Below are 13,751 nucleotides of genomic sequence, written 5' to 3'. Positions count from 1 at the left end.
AGGCTTTGTCCTTAAGTGAAAAATGTGGGGAGTGGGAAGTCACATATTTGCATAAAAATTCAGGCTATTCACTTTCTGCTTTATTTAGTAAAATAAATGGAAAATTCATGTGATGTCAAGCAACCAATCTGTTCCTAGTATCAGGAGAGGCTGACAGTGGATCCCAAAAGCAAAGAGAATGAGCGAAACATATCTCTGGGAACTACAAGCTTTATCTCTGATATTGCCATTTTGCTATATCACCCCTTGCTCCAGCAGAGGTGGCATGGAAGGACACGGTGTAGGGCAATACCAGAGCTTCTGGAGTACTGAGAAAAGAGAGCTAGAGCCAACAAATTAGAAGGGATAAGAGATTCCTAGAGAGGACAGATAGCATATATGTACATAGCATGGAGATGGGAATCCATTACTGATTTGGCCCCTTAATCCTACTATCCCAGGAATTCCTGAGCTGCAGGGCTCAGTGAACTCTTCATACACCAGAAGCAGATGACTCTGGGCACAGTCATCCTGTTGGCTGAGAAAGAATCAGAGTTCCTCGTTGCGGGCCTTCTCCTCAGGTTCGTCTTCTTTCTAAAACACATTAGAAGCATGAAATCGGTTTTGATGTTGCTCGGTTTCTCAGCATAGTGAAAAAAAGGAAACAAACCAACTTTAATGACCCCCTCCGCTGTTTATGCCACCACCCTGCCTATCCCATTTCAATTGCACAGCACAGGGTCCTTAAACACAAAGCCTCTATGCTATAGGAAGATGAGCTTCAACAGAGAGAGAACTCTTAACAGTGAATGAACATGGAGATTAAATCGTCCCTCTCCCAGCAGAGACCTCTGGTGAAGTCCTGAGCCCCTGTCTGTACACTCTGCTCTGTGGCCTTCTTGATAGATTTCCTTCCTATCCATGCCACTGTCTCTCTGATCTTAAATGCTGACATCCACCACCCCCATTCTCAGTGTCCAAAGGGACCCTTCACTCTCTCCCCCCAGTTGCTGTTTGCAGAAAATAGATGCTTCACTGAGACCTTCATACAGTTGCAGAGGTCAGCGAAGTTTTCTTGCTGTAGCCTAGAAGGTAGAGGTCAATGAAGAGACTCTGCAAAGACATCTGACTCTGCTCTGCTCTAGATCTAATGCTCTTCTGATATTCAGGTGCAAATGCAAATGAAAGAGGAGGTGGCACGGGTGGGGAGGCGTTCAAGGAACTGAAGTCATCTTCTTCAAGAGCCTTGTGAGAAACAGCATATTCCTACAAGATCCCAGCTTCCTGTAGACTGTACAGGAGTCTGCCTTTACCTTCTGCATTCTTTGTAAGAAACGATTACAGAAGTCCTGTATACGCTCAACAGAGACTTCATCCGGAGTCAACACATCCTGCTCCTCATCTGGTACATGGAATATAGCCAGAGCTGGCAGCTGGGACTTCTTCAGTTTGAAGAATGATACTGTTCGTTCATTGCTCTTCAAATTGCTGTCTACTAGGACAAAAAGAATCTGTAATGGGAAAAAAGAGAGGAAATGTGAGCAAAACAGAAACTGAGAGAACAGATCCCCAAACAGTGATCATATGAAAATTAACAGTGAAATTTTTATAAAGAGTTAGAGAAAACCTGTCATATACTGTTAGGACAACACCTTCCTCTGCCACTGTCTAACTGCTCCATGCAGTGCATTTTTTTTTTTTTTTATTTTATCAAATCCAGACTTACACTACCAAACAAAATGTCTTTTTTCGTCTTCTTTAAAAATACATCTAGAGTATGGCAGAAAGGCAGTCTCCACTTCTATTCTCTTAACAGATGAAGAAACAAGATGTCTTTTATCTTAGTGGCAAATGTAAAAGAAGATGACTCTTCTACTTCCATGTTACTTGGATAAGATGCTCACATGCATGCAGGACCCAGAGTGGCAGAGTAAAAAGGTGTTTTGGTGTGTGGAGAATCAAACTCAATTGCAAGAATGTGGGAGTGAAATATAGGGCAGCAGGAACCTGCAAGGACAAGAACATGACAGTACCAGATACAAAGGATGTATTTAAGTGAGCTGCACTGAATAGAAACGGAACACGAGTTGTTGGCAAGACACCAATGTCCATACAGCCCAGCTCAGTGGAGGGTTGTTCAGACCTGCGGAGAGAAGCCCAACAATGAATAAGCCAGGATGAGAATGACCTACGGTTTTCTGGGCTCCTGAATAGTCTTGGAGAGCAAGATCCAGCCAAGGATTAAGATTCTTCCGGGATGATTCAATAGTACAGTTTTGTCAGAATTGGTGACCGATTCCATGATTTTCTTTTAAGAGAAAGTTTCAGCTGAGATCTTACAGGTGCAGTAGGAATTAGTACAAATTTAAAACTTTGGAATCTGAAATATTATTAATAAAATATACAGCTATCTCAAAAATATTTGCTAAATTATCTGTTAATACTAAATACAAACACAATGTATAAATTTTATAAAAGAAAAGAAATACAGCAATTGAACAGTTTAATCAGTGACCTGATTAAATAGAATCCCTTGGCAGGTGACATCCAAGTCAATGAAACAAACATCCAGGTAACATGCATCATTTTATCTTCTCTTTATCCTGTGCAGTCTACTGGGCCTAGCATATTCAGTGTACCTATGGACATGGATATGACTTAACTCACACAAGTAAAAAGAAGAACTTAAAAATAGAAACGTAATGCGATGTGAAGATTATGTGCCCAGTTCCCAGGCTGTGACTCATATTTTTCTTTCTTTTTGATCAAGAACACTCAAGTTAGTTCAAAACTTTTTTCTTCTCTAAAAATAAACTTGGTAAATCTCAAATTCTTTACTTCATTACATTTATTTTCTATAAAAAAAACAAATATATCTGGAAACTTTCCTAGGCAACAGCCTATGGGAAGGATGGATAGTTAGGCTAGTGTAAGGTTCAACTGCAGTTAATCACTGCGATACAGAAACAGGAACACTTTCACTGGATATGTGATATTTACATCTTGCAATTTCTCTTCCAAAAGTCAACAGTGCCCCGAAAGCAACAACCTAGTGAGCAGATAGGTTGTGGGGAACTTCTCACAGAGTGCTAAATTCATCCTTTTGCAGGATAAAAAATCAAGATAGAGAAGGGTCGCAAATCTAAGGGCACAGGTCCAAGGACCTGATCTAAAAGGCTTTCAGCTGGAGCAGCAATATATTTGAGGGCTCTCCTTCCAAATAGCACGCTGGAAACAGAGGCTGGTGTTGGAGGAAAGGACTTTCAGAGGGTTGGTAAAGGCTTGAGAGCAGCTCTCAGGTGAAGGACTTGGGGGCGGTGGCTGATAAGAAGCTGAACATGAACCAGCAGTGTGCACTTGCAGCCCAGAAAGCCAACCGTGTCCTGGGCTGCATCAAAAGAAGCATTAGCAGCAGGTCGAAGGAGATGATTCTCCCCCTCTACTCTGCTCTCGTGAGACCCCACCTGGAGTACTGTGTTCAGATGTGGGGCCCCCAACATAAAAAAGACCTGGACCTGTTGGAGCGAGTCCAGAGGAAGACCACGACGATGATCAGAGGGCTGGAGCACCTCCCCTATGAGGACAGGCTGAGAGAATTGGGGTTATTCAGCCTGGAGAAGAGAAAGCTCTGAGGAGACCTAATAGCAGCCTTCCAGTACCTGAAGGGGGCCTACAGGAGAGATGGGGAGGCACTCTTTATCAGGGAGTGTAGTGAGAGGACAAGGGGTAACAGTTTTAAGCTGAAAGAGGGCAGATTTAGATTAGATATTAGGAAGAAATTTTTCACTGTGAGGGTGGTGAGGCACTGGAACAGGTTGCCCAGGGAAGTTGTGGATGCCCCATCCCTGGAGGTGTTCAAGGCCAGGCTGGATGAGGCTTTGAGCAACCTGGTCTAGTGGAGGGTGTCCCTGCCCATGGCAGGGGGGTTGGAACTTGATGATCTTTAGGGTCCTGTCCAACCCAAACTGTTCTATGATTCTATGAAATGGTATCACATTTTCACCAGTTCATTCATCAGCTTTCTCTATGAAAGGTTCACTAGACAACAATGATTTTTAATCAAATGTTAAACAATAAGTTAATTTTTAAAAGAATTTAGAATACCTAGGTTGTTAAATGTCACTTTCTATACAAATCCACCACCACCTTTAAAACAGAGCATTTGAAAATGGCAATATAAATAAATATATAAACAGAGATATAGATAGAGATAGAGATAGAAACAGAAACAGAAACAGAAACAGAAATAGAAATAGAAATAAATGTTAGCCGACATTCTACACTTTATCAAGCTTCCAGCATTTGTTAAAAATCCCAAAAATCTAAAAAGCCGTATATATTTTATCCATGGTTACAGAGTAAGAATAAAAGAACAAAAAGGTTGGGGTTTAGAACTCCAAACACCTTCTTCCTTACAAAAGAAACAGAAACATGAACAACTGGCCCCTCAGCTAGAAAGGCTGAGATATCATCATTCACACTTCCTGACTTCGATCTCTCTAATGACTCACATGTGGCTCATGGAGTTACAAGGTGCCAAAGTACAGTAAAAGTTTCCTTCCCCTCTTATATTTCAAAAACACAGGAGAGAGGGCAATTGCATTTGTCCACTGCCACTTGGAAGAAGACATGCCTATCACATGCGTTTTAGAATGACACATTCCAGGTAGGTGCTATGACATGGGATGAATCCTCCTTCAGCAAAAGGACAGGCCATGCATCCTATACTGGATGTGCTCCAGGGGTCCTGCCAAGGCCTCTGTGGTGTCAAAGTCATAGCTGTGAGGCAGTCTGCAAGGTGCATTGGTACTGAAGCCACAACCACTGGAAGCCTGGTCTCCTCAGCAGCTGGAAACCAAGCAGGCTTCTCAGTGGGGACATTTCCACGATAGATGTCACCTAATGAAACTGGCATTTTCTCATGAGGAATTTATTTTCTTCAGAGATTCCCAGACAGCTCTATTTTCTTCAGAGATTCCCAGCCAGCTCTAATCATAAAGAATGAATGCGGTGACCATGGAAAATTATACTGACCATGAGACAAGATTTACTTTGCCTAACTTCCACCATCTAGATCTTAAGTCTTATCTCAGACAGTCATCTAGGCAACCTCTACGATAAACGGTAGAATAAATGGCACTTGATTCCACTTACTTTAGAAGGCGAGAAAGGACAAGTCTGTCCTTCTCTACCAGTGCTGAAAAGAGCCTAAAGTCTTAGCTCAGTCAACTTACCAAAGCTATAATTCACTGAAACAAATCCCACTTATGATGCCAACTCTCACATCTCTGCTAGAAACCAGTTAGCTCTATCCAAAACAGAAAAGTTCATTTTCTGTTTTATACTGTGGTGTACAATAGCTGTTTATTTCATTCTGAAATTATTTCTATTAAATTATTTCATTTTGTAGCAATCTTATTGCCTGTGTTCAGAGGTCTGCTGCTAGAGGCAGTGAAGGATCTCCTGCATGGATGAAGCACTCCTGACACAATGTCTCCCCTCCACCCATGATACTCCAAGAACACAGAACGCAGTGTGATATTATCTGTGCACTGTCACCTGCAATAAACTCTCTTTCAGAAAATTTTGTACACTGGTGCTGTCTTGGTATCTTGACAACTTGATTCCTAGCCCAGTGCTTTTAGAACATCGAGTTCCTGGTTAATACAAAGATATGGAATGATGTTATTGCCCAAGGAATTACAGTTAACTGAAAATAGTACTTCAGTGGTAGAAGCCAATTTGATGTTGCTTAGTTTTTCCTCTAAGGAAGACAAACAGGAAGGATGATGAAGCCTCATATCTTTGAACTTTGACTTTGAACTTCATGGAGCTGCAACCTTTGTTTTTTGAGGAGACTGTATAAGCCAAAAGATCAAATTCAGAAGTTTGAGTGATTTCTTATATTGCTTATATAGTACATCAAAGCAAAATGAAAACATCAGTCATGAATTAAAAAAAAAGGAAGCTACAAAAACAATTTTACTACAGATATCTGTTATACTGACATAAACAAACTGTATTTACAGGTTCCCCTGTTTATGGCTAAAAGAAGCATTTCTAAATACCATCAGCTTCTGGAGCCATCAGTGTCTGACACTATAAATAAAATTTTATGAATAACTTTCTGCAAGGAAAGGGCACTTCCCTTTCACTTCCATGGAAGAACTCCTGAAGGACTCTCAGGAGTTTCTCAGAACCCACTTCTAAATGGACCTACATATAAATTAAAAGGGACTTAGCACATATCTCTACGAAAATAATTTTGTCATTGTAAACTAGTTATATAAGTTGCAGCAAAAGATGCTCCTGTTATTCCCAACAACACCTTATTGAAACTTCAGCAAACACCCATGAAGTACACCAGCTGTAATTGTCATGTTATACTCTGATACTGTGGAAAGAAAAATGAAGATGCTTATGTTTCTTTGGCTCAGCAATGCAAACTCTGACATTTCCTTCCCAGTAGAAAGCCTGGACTCTTGTCAGTACTTTCTCAAATAAGCACATATCTGATTGCAGCGGGATCCTTCCAAGAAGGCTGGTGGATTCACTCCTGCAGCTGCAGTGCTCTGAGCTCTGTCTGTTCACTGTTACCCACCCACAATTGTTTCTCAAAGTCTGCTAGAAAAGTATCATATTTCTTTTTATTCCTGACAGCTCTTGCTGGCTTAGCATCATCTAACTTTTGCACTTTCCTTTCTAGCATTTTATAACCCCCAGGTTCCACGATAAACTCTAGAGGAATCTAGACTGCCTTCAGACACTCACTGCTGCTCAGGGTGCAGTTCAAGCTGTTTTCAAATAATGATCCTCATCGTACATCCTCATGGATCCCCCAGCTGAAAATCTCAGCTTCCTCTTGGGCAAAAATGAAAAGATCATAAATCAGAGATGAAGGGACCATAAGGCAGGAGCTTGCAGGTGAACCATCTCCTCATTATCCATTAACAGTTGGACTCAATGATCTTTAAGGGTCTTTTCCAACCTAAATGATTCCATGATTCTATGGTTTTATTCACTCTGTAGGGACAGCCACTTAGCAGCAGCAGTTCCTTGTCTTCTCTCCATCAATCCAAGCAACAAGTTTCTCTTCTCCCTCCAGCTGGTGATGACAGTGACAAGGACTCTGCTTCCCTCAGAGCACAGCAGAGATGTGTGAAAGGATCAGTACCCTTTCTCCATCTTGGGAACCCTCTTCTTGAAAATCTGTGTTCTTCACTGGCATTGTGGAGAAGATGCAACACACACGGAGTCTCTCCACTCTGTTCCAGCACTCTGCAGTTTGCTGGATGCAGTGGTACATGTTCACAGGGAGCCTGAACACCTCTCCACTGCACAGAAACTATTCCTTGCTCAAACCACTGACAACACTAACCCTGCAGCACAAACAAGCCTTTCACCACCAGCTCACAGGCTATGAATTATTCACAGGTAATCCTGAATAAAATTCAAGTCAAGAATCTTGCATTTATTCACAGACAATCCGTGAGCCACAAAAAGGCAAAATCTACTCAATAATTTACTTTTTTTAACTTGGTAGTCCTGACAACAGATAACACAACTTAGGAAAATTATCCAGAAGAGATTTCCATGGTATTGTGCAATGGCTGCTTCTGATACCCAAGCTAATTCATGTCTTTCTACATGACAGAGCAATGAAGACAAACCTAAGTGGGCATATCGCTCTGCTTACTCCTTAGTATCCAGATCTAAGACCCAAACAGAGGGATCCTAACTCTCTTTTACTGCTTTGTAAGAAGGCAGTCCAAATCACAATTTACTTCTCAGAATGCCACTCCTTTACGAAAAACAACTTTTTAGACTGTAAGTCCCTTCATCTACATGTCCTACCACTGCAGTAAAGTGGAAATAATTAGTCAAATCCCCGCATCATTAATCTCTATATTTTACTCTGGCAAACTTCTAGACTTATTTGGTGGGAAACTTGCCTGCACAAACAAAAAAAGTTAGATTTGGCTTGCTGGAAATTCATAAATTATCTAGACTTCAGTACAACATTTTATCCAATGATTTGTGAAGTATTTCTAGGAAAATTATTCCCATTTACTCAGATCTAGGCATGTCACATGAAGAGAAAACTAGCTGCAGCTGCATCAGCAAAGGATAGTGATGCTAAACAGCTATGTGCTGTGTTAGAGGAGTTATCTGCTTGGGGGAGACCTGTGTCAGACTCTGCTGCTTGTGCAGGACAGCAATAATGATGTCACTATAATACACATCTCACCTGACATTGCTGGAATTTTTCAGATAAATAAGTTTTCTTCTATCATTATGTATTAATCAAAGCAAAACACTTTTGAAGAAAGCTTTTGATTTCGATGCCTGGTTTCTGCCTGGTCTCTTGACAATGGGTGGGACAGATGGCAAGGTCCAAAGTAGCCCTCACATAAACAAGTCTCAAGACTTTTGAGGATAAGCAGTTCTGAGGTGGCCCCTCCATTTGAAGATGAGGATAGTCTTGATTTTTGTCCACCCCTTCAGTACCACAAACAGATGCATGCAGATGTTCTTGTTTTCAAAACCCAACTCTTTCCAGCTCTATGATTCTCCCAGGAAGATCTCTTCCACTGCCTCTCAGCTCAGCCTTTCCCACTGCTGTGATCTTCTGCCCCCTCCCATTTGCTGTTCTCCCTTGCCCCAAATGTCTTCCTGTTGGTTCAAATCCTCCTTTGCTTGCCAGTTCCTTCCTCTATTCTCCAGACACAAATTCCCCTGTAATCCAGCTGCTGGCAGAGAATCAGCCATGGGATGATTTACTACCTGGGAGGTTCTGTCCGCAGAGGGGTGGGAATGAGGAAAAATTTCTCTGAAAGATCCCATCAACTTAATGTGAGAAATCTGACAAACCCATCTGCAACTCCTTTAAAACAGCCATTTCCCCAGGATCCAACCAGAAGGATAAGGGTTAAGAAGCACCACGACATTATTCACTGTCTGATCACTTATATAATGCTCCTTGGCATCTTGCAGGCTGTATATACAAAACCACCTCTCACACCAGTGGAATGCAACCATCGCCAGACTGAAGCGCAGCAGCTGTTTGTCATCTCCCAGTGCAAGGGAACGAAACTGGACCAAAAGCAAGGAAGTACATAATGTCCCACTGAGGGAGCAGAGGAGCAGGATATAGAGAATATTTTCCCCACAAGGAGGCAAACTGGCGAAAGGTGAACAAATTCAACCCCTCCACTTAATTGTCCAGCTAATCCTCTTTTCCTGTCACTTAGTCTTTGCTCCCCTAATGCCCAGGGAAGGAGATTATGCCTTCCCCATCCACAGAAGAAATCACTGCTCCCCTATTTTTTCTCCCTAATAGGTCCTCATCCTCCCTGTTTGGACTTACCTTCCCCTTGAAGAGCTCCGCTGCCACCCGATATCTGCGCATTCGGTCAGGATGTTTTGGTGACATCTTGTCTGTGATCAGGAGGAGGTGAAGCTGGAGTGTACTCTGCATCACACCTATTGCTGTCTGCCAAAAACACAGCCACCACCAACAGAGAGAGAAACACACACAGACAAGGTGATTGAGAACATTCGATCTGCATTGGATACACTGCCAGAGGGACATCAATCCTCATGCCTCAGCTGAGATTTCTTTGCAAGTCAGCCTCACAAGCAGGACAGCTTTCTTTAAAGGAGGAGAGATAAAATCTGGGTTCTTTGTGGAAGTGCTTAACCTCCTGGCTTTACCTGTTCCTGATATGAGAATCTGAAGACCACAAGGGTTCATCACTGGCCTCAGGACAGTCAATGAGTGGGCAGGGGGACTGCCCTGATACAGCAAGCTGAAGTCTAGAGGGGCAAGGGATTGGAAAGAGAAGGCCAGCAACTAGTGAACATAAGGGTGCCCTGAATCACTGAGGTCCAGCACCCAGCTGAACTGGGAGCAAGAAAGTTGAAAGGATATGTGGTGTCAGGGTTGGCATCTCCCCTTATTTCCTTCCTTTAGTGTTAAGCTGTGCATGGGATGGGGGATGAGTCCAGAGTTTCAGCAACCCCAGAGCCTGGGTATTCCAGAGGGCTGAGGGTTAACATTGCCTCCGCAGTCCCACAGTGGGAGAAGACCTGGAGCCAGCCGTCCCTGTCCCCAGGGTAAGGGCCAAGCAGGCAGCACACACTGGCACTCTGTGAGGAGAAAGGACTGGCACTGCCCAAGAAGCCACTGCACCATCTCCAGGTACTCACTCACTCAGTCGTCACCTCGCTTCTCCTGCCTGCTTCCCGCAACTCTGCAGCCTCTCCCTCAAACTAAACAGCAGCAGCTGGGCCAGACCTGCTGCCTCCCCCGTGCCACCGAAACCGCAGAGGCACAGACAGGGCAGCTCCCTGCCGGAGGGAGCAGAAAGTTTCCACACACTGCAGGAGTAATAAGGAAGGGGTCAGGGAGTGCACGCCAGCAAGGACTGTGCACCACAAAGCATCAAGGTTTTGGCACCCAGGGCTCTGCCATTAGCTTAATATTTATCAGACATTTTCTATCCCTTCACTTCTCTGGTAGTGTGCAGATGGGGCAGGGCAGAGTACAAGGGGTACAGACCAAGGCTGGTTAGGAGACCTCGTGGGAGAGGACAGGGTTGAAAGTGAGGGTGAAGCCCACCAGCTCCAGGGCTGGACTGAGAGGGGTCAGGGCTGGAGCTGCAGTTCCTCCGGCAGCGCCACACAAATGTGTACCTGTCCACACAGCCATGTGCAAGAGCAATGAGCAGAGCTCATCAACACGTCCAGGTCACGTCTGACTCTCCTGGAAAGCACACAGGGTAAGCGTTGCCTAAAAATGCCTCAAGTATGTGGGCAAAACAGTAAGGGCCCCAAGATGGGGAGAGGAACTCTCTCTCGGCAGGGCTCAGTGTGATCCGGGTGACCCCTGCCTCTGCTGACCAGCAGTATGTAAACAGCATATGCACAGGAAATAAATATTTACAAAATACCAAGCTACACTAGTAGAGCTGGGAGGGCTTCCGGCCGGGGACTGCAGGAGGCACTGTTAATTGCAGCACCTTGATAGGACTCCAGAGTTCAGGGCCAAAACAAATGGAACAAGAATTGTACTGCCAGTCAAGGTGGATGGAAGGGACCAGCTGAATAGGTCAGGACTTCTCGGTCAGGGAGACAGCCATGGAGCAAGAGCCCAAATCATCATCAGAAACGCATGACAGAAGAACAACGACCTAAGGAATCGCCAAAATGCAGTGGAGGCTCCAAGGGTTCAGAAGGTCTGGGTGTTTATAAAGACAACAAAGAATACCCCCACAGATGTAACTTAGGTATTCTCAAAGGTCTGTAAGGACATTGGGGCAGGATACAGCTTTTCAGTCCCCAGAAATATTATGTGATTTTGAAATTTTTTTTTCACATCCCTTATCAAGATAAAAAAAACAAATCCACTTTTAAAAATTATTTCTCAAAAAAAGAAAAAAACAGAAATTCTACAGTATTTCAATCCAGAAACAAAATGTTGCGCTTCCAAAACAAAATGCTCTCTATACTGGCAGGCTGCACCTGAGCTGGGAAATGTGCCAACCCTTTTAGCTGATCCTGGGCATCAGTTTGAAAAAGTATAGCTTTGAAACAGGTCGAGCCATTCTGCTTTGATTAAATTGGGCCTGGTCAGCACTGTTGTACCTCTTCAGAAGTCCACAGAAGAGTTTACTGGCAATGATAAAGTCCCAGCCTTGTGGCTATCGAGGCTTCTAAGACCCACTGGTTCCACAGCAACAAGGCCAGTGAACTGCTGAGTTTTCAGGAGAGCCCAAACCCTTGGTCACTCTCTGTAGGGGAGTGGAGCACTGGGAACCAGTGACCGCCAGTCAGGTGGGTGAGATAATGAAGATGGCCAACATGGAAGCATATTATGCCTGGTTTTTTTTGTTGAGATGATGAATTCTAGAGTAAGGGATGGAGCGGATGGGAAAAATTTTGTCTGGGAATTTTCCAAACAGCTCTTGAATATGCCTTCAAATAGGCAGGCTTATGTCAAGCCCTATGTACTGGGTGATGAAGAAGAGCCTGCCTTCTGGGAGTAGGTCAGTTGAGTTTCCATGTTTCTCAAGGATTCTCAGCCAAAGAGAGGGTTTCATGGCTGAGCAGGGTCTGCAGGCATGGCATGACATGGCAAAGGCCCACGGGAGGAAGTGGCATTGCTGGCAGGAGTGGCAAGAAATGGAGCTCTCTGCCCACCAACACCCCAAATTTACTTGAAGGCTAAAGGAATTGCCATGCCCCTCTTCCTCTCCCCACCCCCGCTCACATGTCCCAGCACAGTATCTGCTTCCACTCCGCGTATGGAGTAGCAGCAAAGAGCTGTGTGTCTTCCCCAGTGCCATCCACACCACTGCCACAAGCCTCACATACATCTGGGTATGCAAACTCTTGGGCCAGAGGATGCCCACGAGGAGGAGGTCAAGTGCCAGGGTGAGGGCTAAGGGGAGCTGGTAATTACCACAGGGTTGTACTCTGTCACCAGGCGGAGCTCGTTAATTCGAATGAACCGACTCATCTTCTCAGCATCAACATCTTTGTTGCTGATATCCAGATCCCTCCGGTCGTTGTCTACCTGGAGACATGCAAAGACACCTACAGTCACAGCTGTCTTCCCCTCTCAGCACCCCCCACAGAGGCATTGATGGCACACACTCCTGGAGATACCCACTCCCTTAGGACACCACCTTCTTCTCCCCCCAGCCACGTAATCCCCAGTTCTGGAGGTCCAGAACCATTAGACCTAGAGGGACCAGCCTGCACTTTGAGATAAGGAACTTCCACCCTCTTTCAGTTTCCCAAGGACAAGGCAAACTCATGGCATAACAGAAATCACTGAGGACTCCAGACATCCCTACGGTATCAGCTCCTGATCCACTGGAGACAGGCAGGGTTAGTTGATAAACTATTCTAAGCATTGTGGGGAGAGATGGTTAAACAGCCTAACTCCTCACATCCATTTTGGCTTTACATCCCCTTTAAAAGTCTTCATCTGTTTATTCTATTTCTTTTGCAAGTAATAAACACTGGCATAGGCCTGTATTGATTTCCTGGAAACATTGTGCAAACAGGAAATCTCTCCAATAAAAAGAGGATTTTTTTTTCCAGTACAGCAGAAAAAAAAAAAAAAAAAGAAAAATAAACCCAAACCTAGCACATTTTAGCTTTAGAGAAAAATCCATCCTGCCACATATCTCCCCACACTCCACTCTTCCCCCCCAAATGATGTGATTTTATTGAGGTTTGCTTGACCTGGTAAACAGAGAAAAAGCAGGCAAACATGGACTGATAGCTAAGCCACATAAAGGAGCAGAGTTGCTGCGCAGTACCACCACAGGACGTGACTGACTTGAGCCATGGGGACACTGGGCTCTGACATGCAATAGGATCAAAGTTTGGGATTGGAAGGCCTTTGATAGAAGTGTTGAATGAGGTTCTTGGGGCTGAGGAAAGGTCTACGTGCACACCCCAGATTTTATTCTCTGCATCTGAAACATGCTTGTGTTAGCTTTTTCCAGTGCTGTGCAGACATCTAAAGCCCTTTTTTCTGTTCTGTGGTCACCGGCAAGGCCTTTGATCTGGCAGGGGGACACAGCACCCTGTCTGGCAACCCTAACTGCTGCTTTTCAGGCTGTGCAGCCTGATTCCTCTCACAGATTTGCTCCTTCATTAAATGAGAGGGCAGCTCTACTCAAGTAAATGGGATCAGGGCAGTGCAACACCTGGGTGCGTGAGATCAGACAGGCCTTGGGAACTAATCTAAAGCACCC

The 13,751-nt window shown here is 44.2% G+C and overlaps 1 protein-coding gene across 1 annotated transcript; it reads right to left on the bottom strand.

Annotated features, from left to right (window-relative positions):
- Positions 1-528: 528 nt before the first annotated feature.
- On the bottom strand, positions 529-12,556 carry ERP27 (endoplasmic reticulum protein 27; the record flags this gene model as incomplete). The annotated part of the gene is made up of 4 exons (XM_010086038.1): positions 529-573; positions 1,293-1,490; positions 9,347-9,472; positions 12,443-12,556. Coding segments are annotated over 4 exons (483 nt in total), but the record flags the coding sequence as incomplete, so codon positions are not given.
- Between the last annotated feature and the right edge of the window lie 1,195 nt (positions 12,557-13,751).

This window comes from Pterocles gutturalis, unplaced genomic scaffold (assembly GCF_000699245.1).
Source record: "Pterocles gutturalis isolate BGI_N339 unplaced genomic scaffold, ASM69924v1 scaffold48736, whole genome shotgun sequence".
Lineage (NCBI taxonomy): Eukaryota > Metazoa > Chordata > Aves > Pterocliformes > Pteroclidae > Pterocles > Pterocles gutturalis.
The sequence above is the reverse complement of the archived record's forward strand: the minus strand, read 5'-3'. Positions and strand labels throughout refer to the sequence as shown.